The 17,185-nt window shown below is 46.1% G+C and overlaps 1 protein-coding gene across 2 annotated transcripts; it reads left to right on the forward strand.

The window, feature by feature from the left end:
* The first annotated feature begins 2,952 nt into the window (after positions 1-2,952).
* lman2l (lectin, mannose binding 2 like) lies at positions 2,953-16,195 on the forward strand. 2 transcript variants are annotated; one of them, XM_033013670.1, is made up of 9 exons: positions 2,953-3,097; positions 6,057-6,178; positions 7,298-7,415; positions 8,589-8,671; positions 11,558-11,590; positions 12,147-12,308; positions 12,746-12,860; positions 13,516-13,641; positions 15,340-16,195. In XM_033013670.1, exons 1-9 carry the CDS (start codon positions 2,965-2,967, stop codon positions 15,480-15,482), a joined length of 1,035 nt encoding a protein of 344 aa, XP_032869561.1. In that variant the 5' UTR covers positions 2,953-2,964; the 3' UTR covers positions 15,483-16,195. The 2 variants fall into 2 exon arrangements, with proteins under 2 accessions (XP_032869561.1, XP_032869562.1); XM_033013671.1 differs by lacking the exon at positions 11,558-11,590.
* Positions 16,196-17,185: the final 990 nt, after the last annotated feature.

The following is a 17,185-nucleotide window of genomic DNA, read 5'->3' on the forward strand; positions in this document are numbered from 1 at the left end:
TGGGTGGGGAGGGAGAGGGGAGAATGGATGTAAGTCCAGGTGGGGCACAAGGAAGAGGAGTGTGGGTGGGGAAAGGAGGGTTGTTTGTCAGTAGTTACCATTATATGCATCCTTAAAGGTTTATAGAACCATTATAAGCACCCTTATATTTAAAATAAATTTATTTCTCACAGCAAATAATAATCTCTAACTAACCAGCCATTCAGAAAATAACTCTTCCACCATGTTCAAAGCCCTTCAACCCAGTTAGTTCTTCTGACCCACAGAGTCCCAGCTATTGCTTTCTCACTAATTCCATTTAAAAGTATCTGCACAAGCAACTTTGTTACAGTGTCACATCCTGAATACTATTGGATGGGGTGGAAGATTGCAACCTTCACGTGGTCCGCCCTGTTTCGACTAATGCAATCAACTAGACGTGCACAAACAGAAGATCAAATAGAACAAGTTGTCCTACAACTTTAAGCTGTGCATGCCACACGAAAGAAGAATACTATTGGATAGGTAACATTTAACTGTGGAAATCAAGTACTAGTTAGAAGCAAAACTGTGTTCCATGTAGTTATTAAACATAATTAAAGAGAGCATGTTCATCAGCACTAGAATTTATTTAAGTAGTTTTAATTTGACCCATTTCCTTGTACATCGTCTGCTTTGATCTGTCCATTCGCTGCGATGGCATTTCAGTCTCAGTCACAGAGGCCGATGTCAGGAAATCCTTCAGAGGGGTGAACCCCCGAAAAGCACCTGGACCTGATGGTATACCCGGTCGTGTTCTAAAAACCTGTGCGGACCAACTGGCAGGAGTTTTTACGGACATTTTCAACCTCTCACTTCTGAGGTCTGAGGTCCCCACCTGCTTTAAAAGGGCATCAATTATACCAGTGCCCAAGAAGAGTAAGGTGACTTGCCTCAATGACTATCGACCAGTGGCACTAACGCCGGTGGTGATGAAGTGCTTTGAGAGGTTGATCATGGAGCAAATCAACTCCTACATCGACAAAAACCTGGACCCACTGCAGTTCGCATACCGCCACAACAGATCAACGGTGGATGCGATCTCGCTGGCCCTCCACTCCGCACTGGACCACTTGGACAACAAAAACTCATATGTCAGGCTGTTATTCATTGATTACAGCTCGGCATTTAACACAATCATCCCCTCCAAACTGGTTACCAAACTCGCAGAACTGGGTCTCTGCGCATCCCTCTGCAACTGGATCCTTGACTTCCTCGTCCACAGACCACAGTCTGTTCGTATTGGTGGAAATGTGTCAGCCTCAATAACAATCAGCACGGGAGCACCTCAAGGCTGCGTGCTCAGCCCCCTGCTGTACTCACTCTATACCCATGACTGCGTAGCGAACCACAGTGCGAACTCCATCATCAAGTTCGCTGACGACACCACTATTGTGGGGCGTATCACTGATGGGGATGAGTCAGAGTACAGAAGAGAGATCGAGCAACTGTCCATATGGTGCCAGCGCAATAACCTGGCCCTCAACACCAGCAAAACCAAGGAACTGATTGTGGACTTTGGAAGGAGTAGGAGGGGGACCCACAGCCCCATTTATATCAACGGGTCGATGGTTGAAAGGGTCAAGAGCTTCAAATTCCTGGGCGTGCACATCTCTGAAGATCTTTCCTGGTCCGAGAACACTAATGCAATCATCAAAAAAGCACATCAGCGCCTCTACTTCCTGAGAAGACTACGGAGAGTCGGATTGTCAAGGAAGACTCTCTCTAACTTCTACAGGTGCACAGTCGAGAGCATGCTGACCGGTTGCATCGTGGCTTGGTTTGGCAATTTGAGCGCCCTGGAAAGGAAAGGACTACAAAAAGTAGTAAACACTGCCCAGTCCATCATCGGCTCTGACCTTCCTTCCATCGAGGGGATTTATCGCAGTCGCTGCCTCAAAAAGGCTGGCAGTATCATCAAAGACCCACACCATCCTGGCCACACACTCATCTCCCTGCTACCTTCAGGTAGAAGGTACAGGAGCCTGAAGACTGCAACAACCAGGTTCAGGAATAGTTACTTCCCCTCAGCCATCAGGCTATTAAACCTGGCTCGGACAAAACTCTGATTTTTACCAACCACTTTCTGTTATTTGCACTATCAGTTTATTTATTCATGTGTGTATATATTTATAACATGGTATATGGACACATTTATCTGTTTTGTAGTAAATGCCTACTATTTTCTGTGTGCTTAAGCAAAGCAAGAATTTCATTGTCCTATACAGGGACACATGACAATAAACTCACTTGAACTTGAACTTGCCCTTCCACATCTCTAGTCTCCCTCTCACCTGACTCTCAGTCTGAAGACGAGTGGGCGGGACATAGGTAGAATGATGGACGCTGGAGCGGACCAATCGTCGGGCAGGGTTTCCGGAGTGGGCGGGACTTGTGTGGTGGGCGGGTCCTTCTCCTCACAGATGCTCGTATCGTTGATGCTGCCCAGTACCTTTGATGCTGCCTCACCCGCTGAGTATCTCCAGCATTGTTTGTCTACCTGGGATTCGGGTGGTGATGGACGGCGCAACCGACTAATCGGCATGCAGTATTTCAGAGGCGGGACATAGGCAGGATGATGGACGGCACAACGGACCAATCGGCATGCAGTATCTCCAGGGCGGGACATAGGCAGGATGATGGACGGCACAACGGACCAATCGACATGCAGTATCTCCAGGGCGGGACATGAGTGGGCTGGTGGACGGTGCAACTGACCAATCGACATGCAGTATCTCCGGGGCGGGACATAGGCAGGATGATGGACGGCACAACAGACCAATCGACATGCAGTATCTCCAGGGCGGGACATGAGTGGGCTGATGGACGGCGCAAGTGGCCAATCCTCGCGCAGGAATACCGGGGCGGGCCAGCCAGCGGCCAATCAGATGCGGCGGGATGAGGGATTGTCCCGCCCTCTTTCGGCCGCCCCTCCATTGAAACAAGATGGCGCCGTCATGGGGACCCTGTCCTGTGGTGATGGCTTTACTATGGCTGGCTTTCTGCAGTCGGGGCCACACTGACTCGGGGACGGAGGAGTACTTGAAGCGGGCGCATAGCCTGACGAAGCCCTACCAGGGTAAGAGCTCCTTTATGTGCACTTTACTGTCAGCAAATCCAATATATTGCTCAGTTGGCGTATTGGCTCTGGAGCAATCACCTGGGAACACCGGTCAACACGTTCGCTTGCCTATTGCATGGAAACTTGGTTAGGTCACATTCTGATGTACAAAAACACTGGAGCATTTGGAGTACTGTGTACAGTTCTAGTGGCCACATATCATTAAGAATGTGCAGGATTTGGAGAGGGTTCAGAACATGTTTTACCAAGAAACCAGCATCTGCAGTTTCTTATCTCCCTTTTACCACGATGTTGCTGGGATTGGTGCATATTAAGAGTTATACAGTATGAGAAAAATACCATTTGGTCCAACTTCTCGATGCCTTCTGAGGTGTCTCATCTAAGCTAGTGTGCCTTTACCCACGTTTGGTCCATATGCCTCTAAACCCTAGACACAAAAGGAACTGCGGATGCTGGTTTACAAGAAAAGAGTGCTGGTGCAAACCACCGTCTACCTAGACACTATCTCCTGCAACCACAAGAGATGTAACACTTGACCCTATATCACCTCCCTTGTATCCATCCAGGGACCTCGACAGCCTTTCCAGGTGAGACACAGGTTCACATGAACTTTAATCTTATCTACTGCATTTGGTGTTCCTGATGTGGCCTCCTGTACATTGGTAAGACCAAGTGTCAACTAGCTTTTATTGAACATTCTGCCAAGGCCCAGGTTGCTAACCATTTTAACTCTCCTTCCTATACCCAAACAGACTTCGGCTGTCAGAGTGAGGCCCTCTCACAAACTGAAGGAACAGTACCACACTCTCACGTTTTGTCTTTTCATCTAACATGAGCCAGATAGCGTGTCGAGACAAGTGTCCCAAATAAATACACCCATTATACCGCCGCCATTGTTTCCAGCGGGTGTCATCACCAAACCTTGCCCTGGAGGGTAATTCAGGTGTTACCTAATTCCCAAACATCATACAGATGCGTGATGTGTACAGAGATCCCCACCTTCAGTTTCAGAGTTTAATCTTGGAAAATAGTGGCAACATTTGTTTCTTCCCGGTTGTTATCAGGCAGAGTGCAGTCCTGACCTCCCCATATCTACCTCATTGGAGACCTTTTAACTGTTTTTAATTAGATTTAGCTTACACTAAATGTTGTAGGCTTTATCTTGTGTCTGTACACAGTGGATGACTCGATTGTAATCATACAATTATTTGACTGGGTAGCACGCAACAAAAACCTTTTCACTGTATCTTGGTACATGTGACAATAATAAACTAAACTAAACAAATTATGTACTGTCTCAGTGAACGATTCCTATACACTTGTACTTAACTACGATTCTGTTTATAGTAATTCATTTATTGAACTGTATGCGAAAAATAAATTTCCCTGTACCTCAGTGACAATAAAGTACCATTGAACTATTGAAACATCACCTATCCATGTTCTCCAGAGCTGCTGTTTGACCCGCTGAGTTACTCCAGCATCTTGTGTCTTTTTTTCCCCTCTAAAGCTTTCCTATCCATGTACCTGTCCAAATGTCCTTTAATTTTTGTTATTGTACTGCCTTGACAACCTCCTCTGGCAACTTGTTCCATATACAGACCCCAGCTACCGTGTGGAAAAAGTTGTCCCTCGGGTTCCAATTAAATCTTTCCCCTCCTCTTAAACCAATGTCACGACTACAAGGTGAGGTTGGACAAACCTGGATTGTTTTCTCAGAAGGTTGAGGGGAGATCTGATAGATATAAAAAATTATGAGAGGGATAGATATGATAGGCAGTCGGAACCTATTTAACAGGTAGTGGAAATGTAAACGATTAGAGGGTATAGCTAGAAGGTGAGAGGGGCAAAGTTTAGATACAGGGCAAGTTTTTTCACCAGAGTTCTGGTGCTGGGAATATGCTGTCAGACGGTGAAGGCAGATACAATTATGGAGTTTAAGAGGCTTTTAGATCGGCACATGAATACACAAGGATGGATTATGTGCAGACAGAGGAGATTAGGTTACTTGGCATCATGTTTGGCACAGACTTTGTGGGTTGAATGTCCTCTCCCTGTGTTGTACTGAGCTTTGGAGAGGCTGTAAAAAAAACACAGGTTTACAATCATACCAAAATCATGTTTTGTCAGGCTGTGAGAAAATTGATCTTTAAACATTTTTTTTCCCACATAAACTGTGCAACTTTTGCTGTGGAAAATTATTAATGTTCTTTTACTTATTATGCAGTCATCTTTTATTAAGATGATTCACATGTGACTATAGTCATTAAAAGCACATGATTTTGAGTGAGGAACCCAGATACAATCCTACTTCATGCGATTGCCCAAAGCATCTGTCATTAATTTGCAGGAAACGTGATTTCTCTTTCATGCATAAAGTTTATATCCTGTTAACAATTACTTGTATAAAGTTTAGTGTGTGCAAGTTTTAAATGCTGCTGGTGTGGAGATGGACATTTGGACAAAGTCAAGCTGAATTTCATGTCTAAAAACGTTCTTGTCCACCCAGATCTTCAATGTCCAAAATGTAGCCAGTGTCACTTAAAACCTTTGCATTAGCCAATAGCCAAGTGTGTGCCCTATGTTCTCTCCTCCCTGATGTAATTGAGACCCATGTAATCTTAGAAGGAAGGTGTCAAGAATAGAAGCTTGTAAAAATACCCATCATTGTCTTATCTTTTATTCATTATTCTTTATCTCTCTACATCATCGTCTATATTTGTTGTTTCCCTTATCCCTAACTAGTCTGAAGAAGGGACCGACCCGAAACGTCACCCATTCCTTCTCCAGAGATGCTGCCTGTCCCGCTGAGTTACTCCAGCATTTTGTGTCTACTTGTAAATACCCACCTCTTCTTGGCAGCTTGATGCTCCAGTGGGATGTGTTCAAGAGGCTGACTGGAAGATAGCTGTTGTGTATTCAGTCTCTTAAACACTTGTGCTTTCTTTCCTTTTAGGTTTGGGAGCTTCAAGTTCTGGTACTTTCTGGGACATTAGTGGAAACACAATGGTGACCGCCCATTATGTACGGCTGACTCCCGACCTGCAGAGTAAACAGGGAGCTATTTGGAACCACATTGTAAGACTTGATTTTGATTACACTTTGAGTGGTGGAAAATGAAATGGATGGATAACTGATGGCATCAAATGCGCCTGTTCAGCTTGAGCATGGGATAGGTGTAGAGAAAAGCTTCTCCCTGCACACTGGACTATGGGCATGAAGGAGAGAAAGCCTCCCTCCCAATGTTGTCCCAATAAAACACTCCCAGGGCATGGGTTAGAATCAGAATAAACCTCTCCCTACACTGTCCCTTCTACAGATGCACCATATACAGTATACTGCTGAGTTGCATCGCAGCTTGGTTTAAGAACAGCTCAGTCCAAAACCACAGGGATTTCCAGAGAGTTGTAGATGTAGCGAGTCAGTCACACAGATCAGACTTCCCACCATCTATGCTTCATGCTGCCTTGAAATAGCAGCCAACATAATCAAAGCCTTGTCCCATCCCTCATCCCCTTTTATCAGACTTCTGAACCATCCTTTCATAAGCTTGAACACAGTACAATTCTCCTCTACTTTATTGGGCTTTGCCTCTGGAACTGTTGTGCTTCAATGCTGAGAACTATATTCGACTCAGTACCTTTCCCTTCACTCTACCTGTTGTACTTGAGTTTTGCTTGAGTATTTATGTTTGGTGTAATCTGATTTGATCGGAAAACTTGCAAAACAAAGCTTTTCACTATCTCAGTATATGTAACAATAATAAACCTAACCACGTCAAACACTCTCAGATAGCGTAAAATCATATGCAGAGCAAAGCCCCATTTATACTATCCCATCACATTTTTCCAGGGCATAAAGTCAGGAGCAGTCATATTTCTTCCACACTGTCTCATCAAAAGATCTTGGAACAAGTATTGTGCAGTTCAAATAAACAGTTACGTTCCGTCTGCAATGTCTTGCCAAAAACTCCCAGGATAGATACAGTTAGATATGGGGTAAAGCTACCCCTCGGATGTCTCATCAAGCTACCTATGACTTGGATTAGAGTATGGAACTAGGGAAAGGATATCTGCTGTGGTCAGTACTTGAAGGTTGGTGTACTTTTCTTCCTTGGGCTGTGTTCACCGTTTACTGTCTCCAAACCCTGCAAGTAATTCTCTGTCTCTCTCTCTCTCTGTCTCTCTCTGTCTGCAGGCTTGCTTGATGCGAGACTGGGAGATGCAGGTACACTTCAAAATCCATGGACAAGGAAAGAAGAATCTGAACGGCGATGGGATTGCCGTGTGGTACACCAAAGATCGCATGCAACCAGGTAGTGTCTGAAATAGGAGGGAGCCTGTCGCTCCTCCAAATCCTGCACTGACTTTGTTAGCGGGAATAATTGCAGGAGGAAAATGATCACCAAATCAAACGTCAATCATCTGCACTTCACTCTGCATTAGAAAAGCAGTCGATATAATCAAAGACTTGTCCCACCCCTCGTCACGTTCCTCCTTCTTCCTGCTCCCGACCGGCAAAAGATACAGAGGCTGGGAAGTGCGCACCACCAGACGCAGGAACAGCTTCTTCCCCTCAGTTATCAGGCTTCTGAATGGTCCTTCCATAAGCTAGGGTACTGTCTGATTCACCTCTACTGCACAGCAGACATTGGTCTCTGAAACTGGTGCGATTTGCTCTGTCAGTTGTACTTGAGTTTGACTTGATTGTATTTAGGTATAGTATTATCTGATTGGATAACATGCAAAGCAAAGCTTTTCACTGTACCTCAGTACATGTGACAAAATAAACCTAAACTTTACTCTCCCTGTTTTCTGCAGCAGGGTGGGTGGTCATCATACTACTTACTTCTCCTCTCATTAGCGAGAGTGCAGTCCAGATCTCCCAGCCTACCTCATCGTGGTCCATGCCTTTAAAAAAATCTGTACTTGCTGTGTGACTAATGCAGAAGACTGTAGCACTGAACTGCAGATGCTGGTTTAAATCGAAGGTAGACACAAAATGCTGGAGTAACTCAGGCTATTTGAAGTGCCCTTGCTTTCCCTCTCTCTCTCCATCCCTCCCCCTTCGTAGTTCTCCCACCAGTCTCACTGTCTCCGACTACATTCTATCTCTGTCCCACCCACTCCCCTGACATCAGTCTGAAGAAGGGTCTCGACCCGAAACGTCATCCATTCCTTCTCTCCAGAGATGCTGCCTGTCCCGCTGAGTTACTCCAGCATTCTGTGTCTACTGTAGCACTAGCTTCTGCACTGGTATGTTACACTTTGCATTAACTGTTGTGCTTGGGCTAACAGGTCAGTTATTCCTTCTTCTATCTCCTCCTTTCTCAAATAACCCACCTCTCATTCTTCCAAACTCTAGTGTGCACCTGTTCTCTTGCAACAGTCAGTGCCATCGAGTTTGGGGAAAGGCACTTTATATTCGTGGACAGGCAATGGTGACAGACAACAGATTAGAATGAACGGTTAACGTTTTTCTTCTCTAGGTTCAGTATTTGGAAGTAAGGATCTCTTTTCCGGACTCGGAATATTCTTGGATACCTACCCAAATGAGGAGAAACAGCACGAGGTATGTACTGGAACAACATTTATGATCACATAACGTGATGTGTTCTGCTAACCCCGCCCCCGCCAAAATAACAGTCTCTCTTCTGCCCTTGAATTTAAACTCCTATCGAACTCCCCAGGTGTTTGTCGTTGTAAATCGTTGAAGCTGTAATTGCCTCGCTGAGAAATAATAAAAATGTTTATCCTGTTTAAACGGCTTTAAACACGGCAGAAATGGTGAGAGTCCGTGAGATTCGGAAGCAATTGCCATGAATTCAGAAATTAAGCAAGGGAACAAGCCTACTAGCACTCACACGTGAGCGGTGGAGGTATAAACCTTTACCGTTCTTGTTAATAACCACTTGAGTGAGAGTGCCATTGCTTAAAGAACTAATTTGAGGGCTTGCATGAACCATAACAGCTGAATGGCTTCCCTGTGTTGTAGGCTTCTTTAATTCACACTTGTCTGATGTGACCAGTTGCTTCTGAGTTGTGCTATGACAGTCTAGTTTGGTTTTTAATTTAGTCTAGAGATACAGTACAGAAACAGGCTCTTCGGCCCACCGAGTCCAGGCCAAACAGCGATCCCCGCACACTAACACTATCCAACACACACTAGGGACAATTTACAATTATATCAAGCCAATTAACCCACAAACCTGTACATTTTGGAGTGGGAGGGAGCCGGAAATCTAGGAGAAAACCCACGCGGTCACGGCAGAACGCACAAACTCTGTACAGACAGCACCCGTAGTCAGGATCGAACCTGTGTCTCTGGCAATGTAAGGCAGAAACTACACCGCTGTGCCACTGTGCCAGTCAGCAAAGTTTAGATTAGATTAGATAGCCTTTATTGTCATTCAGACCGAAGTCTGAACGAAATTGAAGCAGTCATACATACAATACAATACAATTTAAAAAAAACAATAAACACATATTAACATCCACCACAGTGAGTCCACCCAACATCTCCTCACTGTGATGGAGGCAAAAGTCTTAGGTCTCCAGTCTCTTCCCTCCTCTTCTCCCTCTGCGCTGAGGCGATACCCCCCGGGCGATGTTACAACTGTCCCGCGGCTCAAACACCGCGGCCCGGGGTGGTCGAAGCTGCCGTCCACCAGTCCTGCTGACGCAGCCGCTGGCCCGCGGCCGAACCCCGGACTCAGGCCACCGCCGCCAGAACACCGTCCCAGCCACCGGAGCACCGTTCCAGCCCCGAGCCGGATCGCCCTCACGTGAATACCGTTACCGTCTCAGCCTCGCGCCAGGCCGCCCCGACTGGGCGCCGCTCCTCCCTCGGGCTGGGCCACCCCGACTGGGCACCGCTCCTCCCTCGGGCTGGGCCGCCCCGACTGGGCGCCGCTCCTCCCTCGGGCTGGGCCGCCCCGGCTGGGCGCCGCTCCTCCCTCGGGCTGGGCGCCGCTCCTCCCTCGGGCTGGGCCGCCCCGGCTGGGCACCGCTTCTCCCTCAGGCTGGGAGCGCCGTACCTCCCCGAGCTCGGCCACTCCGACTGGAGCACCGTTCCTTCTTCGGGCCGGCCGTCCTCACGGGAGCGTCACAGCCCCTCACGAAAGCCCTGTTCCAGCCCCGAGCCGGGCCGTCCTCATGGGAGTGAGCCCAGTGCGAGTCCTGGCGGGCTCTGCCTCCTGAGCCTCGAGGTCGCCAGCTCCGCCATTAGGCCTCAGCGCAGACGGAGGCAGAGAAGGGGAATACGACAAAAAAGTCGCATTCCCCCGCAGGGAGAGACAGCAAGCCCCGTTTCAACCCCCCCCCCCCCCAAACAGAAACTAAAAACCAAAACTAGACTAACCAAAACGAAAATAAACAACCCAAAAAACACAAAACAAACAGGACTGCCGGAGAGCTGCTGCAGCCAGAGCCGCGCCGCCACTATGGGAATCGAGTACATCATCTGCAGTGCGTAAAGAACTTTAAAAATGTTAAGAACTTTTAATATATTTGTTGAACTTTATGCTTGGAAACATATACACAAATGGGTAAAAATGCAACCATAAGCGTACATTAGATCCATTAAATAACAAGGTTTTGCATTTAAAATCCCTGAAGATAAACAAGCATTGATCCCATCTCTGAGATCATCACATTCCTGCATAATGGATGACATTTTGAAATGCTTTCACCAGATATAGGTCAAGCAGATAGCTTACAGACATCGATGTGCATGTAGACACACAGATGTGAGGTGTGCCATTTCATCATGGAGAGAGAATAGCCAGGACTATAGGTTAGCCTTTGGCCAATAGAAATTATTTTCACCTTGCATTGCTACTGTGCACCATATTCCCTCATTGCAAGCAGTCGGTGTAGTTTCCCAACTCCAGTCCTGAACTGGGCTTGAGATTAGACACAAAATGCTGCAGTAACTCAGTGGGACCGGCAGCATCTCTGGAGAGAAGGAATTCCTTCTCGCCAGAGATGCTGCCTATCCTGCTGAATTGGATCTGGATTGGCTGGATTGGATCTGACCGACACTCCAGGTGTGTTTCAACAGAATCATTTTGTTTTGCTCAATCCTGTTTCAGTCCTTAGTGGGACCAGGATTTTTACCCTTGGAAGGGAATATAGGAATAGTTAGAAATGAACAATCTGAATATGTGTTTAATGTAATGATCAATTTTCTGACTTGCATGATTTAAAATTAATAGTCACTGCATGATGTCACATTTGTGATCAATTACTGTAACTCCTTGCCAGGAAATTGAATCCTTGTTAATCCTTCAGGGATTGATCTGAGAAATATGTCTGCATATTCACTGCCTGTAAACGGACAGCTCGTCCCAAAGAGGCAGTTGGCTACTTGCAGGAAATGCATGCTAGTTTGAAAGCAATGATAAGTTATTGAAATACCTGTTTTATCTCATGTTGCCATTATTTCCGGGATGTGCAGTCTAAGAAGAGGAGATATACACCTTCTACTCAGGTAGCTTTGTGTTCCAGTTTCCAATCTTCATGCTCCTTGGCATATGTTCATTTCTTCTTTGCCAACGAGTGAATGTGTGTTTTTTGCCTGTCTTGTTGTTTCATTTATAGTTTTTTGTTGTTGTTTTTTTAAATCATCCCAGTTTTATTTTTGCTGTGCAAAATTCTCTTGTCATTCCAGTGTGTTGGGAGAGCAATTCCAGAGGAGTTCCACCCTCTGCTTTGAGAAATTTGGGACTTTGATCTTAGAGGTGTATAAAATCAGGGGAATAGTAGTCTGTTACTCGGGGAGAAATTAAGAATCACGGGACACACTGTTGGGGTGGGATCTGGAGAGGAAGAATGTTACATTAAAATACATTGTGTTGGAGCATATTGTTTAAATATCCTTTAAATAAATCTGGAATCTGTGCTCCAGGATTTGCCTTTAGTTGTGTGTTATGTGTGTGTTGGCTGTGTGTGTGTGTGTGTTATGTGTGTGTGTTGGGTGTGTGTGCGCTTGTTACTGGGTGTAATCGATGACTTTGGCCTTTAACATTCTGATTTTGGCTTCATAGCGAATCTTCCCGTATATTTCGGCAATGGTGAATAACGGGAGCTTGTCTTACGATCACTCGCGGGACGGTCGGCCCACGACGATCGGAGGATGCACGGCTCTCGTGAGAAATCTCAACCACGACACCTTTGTTGTGATCCGTTACCTGAAGAGAAGACTCACGGTGAGTTTGGGCCTCCAGCTGTTTGCAACTCTTCCAGCAACAAATAGAACATGGAACATGCAGCACGGTGGCGCAGCGCTAGAGTTGCTGCCTTACAGCACCAGAGACTCTGGTTCGATCCTGCCTACAGGTGCTATCTGTACATCTGTGCAAGGGTCTCGACCCGAAACATCACCCATTCCTTCTCTCCAGAGATGCTGCCTGTCCCGCTGAGTTACTCCAGCTTTTTGTGTCTGTCTTTGGTGTAAACCAGCATCTGCAGTTCCTTCCTGCACATGGATGTGATCCCGATTATCACCCCCCCTCCTAGGCTTTTCTCTTTGCCATTCTCCCCCGGTTTCGATGGAAGCCGTTGTGTTCGGGGGAGTTTAATCTTGACTGTGGCCAGGCTCAGCAGGAAACTTTATAGCACATTGATGGATGTTTTTCATTTGCAGGTTATGATTGATATTGATGGCAAGAATGAGTGGAAAGACTGCATTGATTTCCCTGGCATCAGACTGCCAATGGGTTATTATTTTGGTGCTTCTTCTGCTACTGGAGACTTGACAGGTCTGTTCCTCTCCTCCTTTTCCCTCATCTTCATATTATGGGAATTGCTTGAGAAAGAAAGGGTGACTGAAGTTTTCCGTGGATTCTTTGCTCTTGTGACATCTCAAAAAAAAACTTTATAGTCAATGGCGCACCTTTTGTAGTTTGGATGTGGGAGGAAACTGGAGAAAATACTTTAGCCTTCCATCACAGTTAGGAGGTGCCTGGTGAACTCACTGTGGCGGATGTTAAATTTGTGTTCATTGTGTGTTTTTGTCATTTTTATTTTTATTATATGTATGACAGCAAGGCGACGAAATTTCGTTCAGACCGAAAGGTCTGAATGACAATAAAGGATACTTTGACTTTGAAAACCCATGCTCACAGGGAAATCGTGCAGACTCCACACAGGCAGCACCCAAGCTCAGAATCAAACCTGTATCTGGCACAGTGAGGCAGCAGCTCCACCAGTTGTGCCACTGTGCTGCCCTGTGATGTGGGATACCTGAAACCACAATCTCCCTGAGTATGAGAGTACTACTAGTACTACTAGAGTGCCACCCATTGACTCGTAGAGTAATATGATGGGAGGGTTGTTATCTACTCGCTCCTGTGGACCTTGGATGTTGTCGCCCTTGGAAGTGATGGCCACTAACCCGTGATGTGAACTTTGCAGATAATCACGACGTTATATCAGTAAAGGTCTATCAGCTAACGGTGGAAAAATCTCCTGGCGATGAGGAGGAGGAAGAGGATGAGGAGGTGTTGATCCCCAGTGTGGACAACTTCAGCTTGCTAGGAGGTAAGTCAAACACCCCCATTTCCCACTTAGCGGCGAGTGTGTAGAAGAACTCACCAATAGAACCTAAAACAGTTAGTAACAGCTTCAGTTATGATACATTAACTTATGTTGTGAAACAATGCCTCTGCTTAAATATAAGTGACAGTCAACCTAGTGTGGTGGTGCAGCCAATTCTTCATTTTAAGTAAGTCCTTTAAATTGCAAAGTGATCAGTGTACTCGATGAGGGACTCTGTAATGAGAAGAATGTTCCCTCTGCCGTTGCAACGCCCCTGCCCTACTGACGGGGAATGTGACTGAAATACTATCACTCACTCCCCGCAAGTTGATGTTGACATCTTTGGACAAATGTGAATACACCTGTGGTGCACAAACAGATCCAGACAGACCAAAAAATGTGCTGCCACATATTGTGATGAACACAAAAGTGAAGCATCTGCAGGTAGACAAAAGTGCTGGAGAAACTCAGCGTGTGCAGCAGCATCTATGGAGCGAAGGAAATAGGCAACGTTTCGGGCCGAAACCCTTCTTCAGACTGAAGGAAATAGGCAACGTTTCGGCCCGAAACCCTTCCGGGTTTCGGCCCGAAACGTTGCCTATTTCCTTCGCTCCATAGATACTGCTGCACCCGCTGAGTTTCTCCAGCACTTTTGTCCACCTTCAATTTTCCAGCATCTGCAGTTCCTTCTTAAACACAGGTGTAGCGTCTGCATCCTGTTTCTTTTTCTCTCGTGCAATAACTACCTTAATGTGTAAGATTGTTATAGCTGCATGTACCGTGATACAGTGCAAAGCATGTTATCCAGATTAGATAGTCATGCAGTGTGGAAACAGGCCTTCAACCCAAAATGCCCACACCGGCCAACATGTCCCACCTGCCTGGGTTTGGCCCATATCCCTCTAAACCTGTCCTATCCATGTACCTGTCCAAATGTTTCTCAAACGTTGCGATACTACCTGCCGCAACTAACCCCTCCGGCAGCTCGTCGCATACACCCACCGCCCTCTGTGTGAAAAGGTTACCCCTCAGGTCTCTATTAACTTTTTCCCCCCTCACCTTAGACTTATGTCCACTGATTCTCGATTTCCCCTACTGTGTGCAAGAGACTCTGTTCGTCTATCCAATCTATTCCTCTCGTGATTTTGTACACCTCTATAAGATCACCCTTCATCCTTCTTTGATCCAAGGAAGAGTACTAGCCTGCTCAAGTACTCCCCATAGCTCAGGCTCTCGAGACCTGGCAACACCCTCTTAAATGTTCTCTGCACCCTTTCCAGCTAGACAACATCTTTCCTATAACATGGTGCCCAGAACTGAACACAATGCTCTAAATGCGGCCTCATCAACGTCGTATATAACTGCAAGATCCCAACTTCTGTCCTGCTCGTGTTAATCTTCCCAAATTGCAACACCTCACATTTCTTTGTATTAAATTCCAACAACCATTCCTCAGCCAAGATCCTGCTGCAATTTTTGACAACCATCTTCACTATCTACAATACCACCCACATTAGTGTCTGTAGATCTATTGAGGGAGGAGGAGGAATACTGGGGTGGGAAAGGTCTTGCAGGAGAACTTGCAATGAGATTGTAAAGGTGTTGTTTGGCAGGGGTGTTAATTGCAACCATCGTTTCTAGTGTGATGTGTCACCAATGCCTGAGGGAGAATGCTACTAATTTGATCATTGATTTGAGCAGATGATCTGGAATCTGAGCCGATGAGTGGCGTGACATTGTTCTTCATCAGCTTTTTCTCACTCGTGGGCCTCATGGTGCTGGCGGTGATTGGAATAATCGTCTTCCAGAAGTGGCAGGAACAGAGCCGTAAACGCTTCTACTGAGGCCCATGCGGCCACCACTGGGAACCGCAGGGCTTGGGATGACGTTCCTTCATCGGGGATGATGATTGCACCAGCTTGGCTCTTCAGTTACTCTGTGTACAGCTAGCTACTGGACCTTGCCTTGTACTTGGGCAGCTAAAGTCCCCACTGTCACAAAGCAATCGACTTGGGCGAATTGTACGAGCGAATGGCCACAATAGTGAAGACTTCCATCGCATCTATGTGAAAGCACTGCAGAAAAATAACCCCATTGGAGGACAAAGGCGAAGGAAGAGTTCTTACAACATCCTTCTCTCGCTGAACGAGGTGACACTGTTGTATGTTGTCTATGGAATGTTGGGATTACTGACCTTCTCTAAATATGGTATTCCTCTCATCACCACTGTGGGCATTGAAGAAGCCTATTGTTCTCTGCAAGTTGATAAACAAACCACTGCCAGCAAAAGTTAGAACAAGGGAAACCAAAATGAGGAAGGTCATTAAGTGACTACCTCTTTTAATTCTGACCCAATAGGACATGTGCTCTGTGGAATTGATACTGCTCTGCCTCGCAGTGAGACTTTATTACTTTCAGCTGTGTTTATTTATCAGGGAAGTGAGAAGAGGCACTTGAAATGTTTCATGATCTATGTTAAAATGAGTAGACATTTTTAAAAAGTGTGTGGGGAAGTTGAATGTTTTGTGCTGCTGATTTAAATGTTTTCCTGTGACGGGAATGAGATTTCTGTTTTGATAATGCATCAGAATAAAAAGGCATCAGCTTGAATTTGGAAGATAGGCGGGACTGCAGATCAGCAGCTTTTGATACAAGTAGTTGCTTCCTGTGTGTGTGTGAAGGGTGAGGGTACACTGCCGAGGGGATGTATTTAAGTCTTAATGTGTCTGCTTTCACTGTGCTTGGTACTTTGAAACCCCATCTCTACCCCAGCCTGCTGTGTGTATTGAGGGCAGTTCTATTTTAGTCCTTGCCACTACTGAGCTACAAAGAGCACTGGGTGCAGTTTGCTGGTCCCTGCTTCCCGATGTGTTAACCTTCTTGTGTATTTTAGGAATGGTAGTACAGAAAACACAACCATTTGCCTGGCGTGGTTGACATTTGAGTGGCAGCTCATCCAAACCAGTACATCACCTGGAGAGCAAACAGACTGGTACATGGATAGGACAGGTTTAGAAGGTTATGGGGCCAGGCGCGAGCAGGTTGGACAAGTGTAGATGGGGCATGTTGGGCCAAAGGGCCTGTTTCCACACTGTATGATTCTACAACGCAGTGAGAAACCACTTGCAGGTGTAAAACAAGACTGAGTGCACAGTATGGCAGTTGACATCAGTGCTGGAATAGGGTTAAAGACTTAATTACCAGAAGCATTCTGCTGCTACATTTAACACACTGGCAACAGACAATATGGGTGCAGGAGTAGGCTATTCGGCCCTTCGAGCCAGCACCGCCATTCACTGTAATTTATTTAGCGAATGCAAAGTCCTTTAGCCAAGCAGTTGCCTCTTGATCTGCTGTATGAAGGGTGACAAGTCCTCCTTTGAGTCTTTGTTGAGGGCATGCTTCAATGATGTGTTGCATTGTTTGCTGCTCTCCACAAGCACACCGTGGGGTTGGGCTGCTGCCCCATTTGTGAAGGCTGGCCAAGCAGGGGCCATGTCCAGTCCTGAATCTATTCAGCGTCGTCCACTGCTTCCTTGGGAGATTG

This window comes from Amblyraja radiata, chromosome 39 (genome assembly GCF_010909765.2).
Source record: "Amblyraja radiata isolate CabotCenter1 chromosome 39, sAmbRad1.1.pri, whole genome shotgun sequence".
In the NCBI taxonomy this organism is placed as follows: Eukaryota; Metazoa; Chordata; class Chondrichthyes; order Rajiformes; family Rajidae; genus Amblyraja; species Amblyraja radiata.

Excerpts from the sequence above, each read along its gene's own strand:
- lman2l (XM_033013670.1), top strand. The coding sequence starts at position 2,965 with ATGGCGCCGTCATGGGGACCCTGTCCTGTGGTGATGGCTTTACTATGG. Across the intron at positions 6,179-7,297 it reads GAGCTATTTGGAACCACATT|GCTTGCTTGATGCGAGACTG; the intron begins GTAAGACTTGAT and ends CTCTGTCTGCAG. Across the intron at positions 8,672-11,557 it reads ATGAGGAGAAACAGCACGAG|TCTAAGAAGAGGAGATATAC; the intron begins GTATGTACTGGA and ends CGGGATGTGCAG.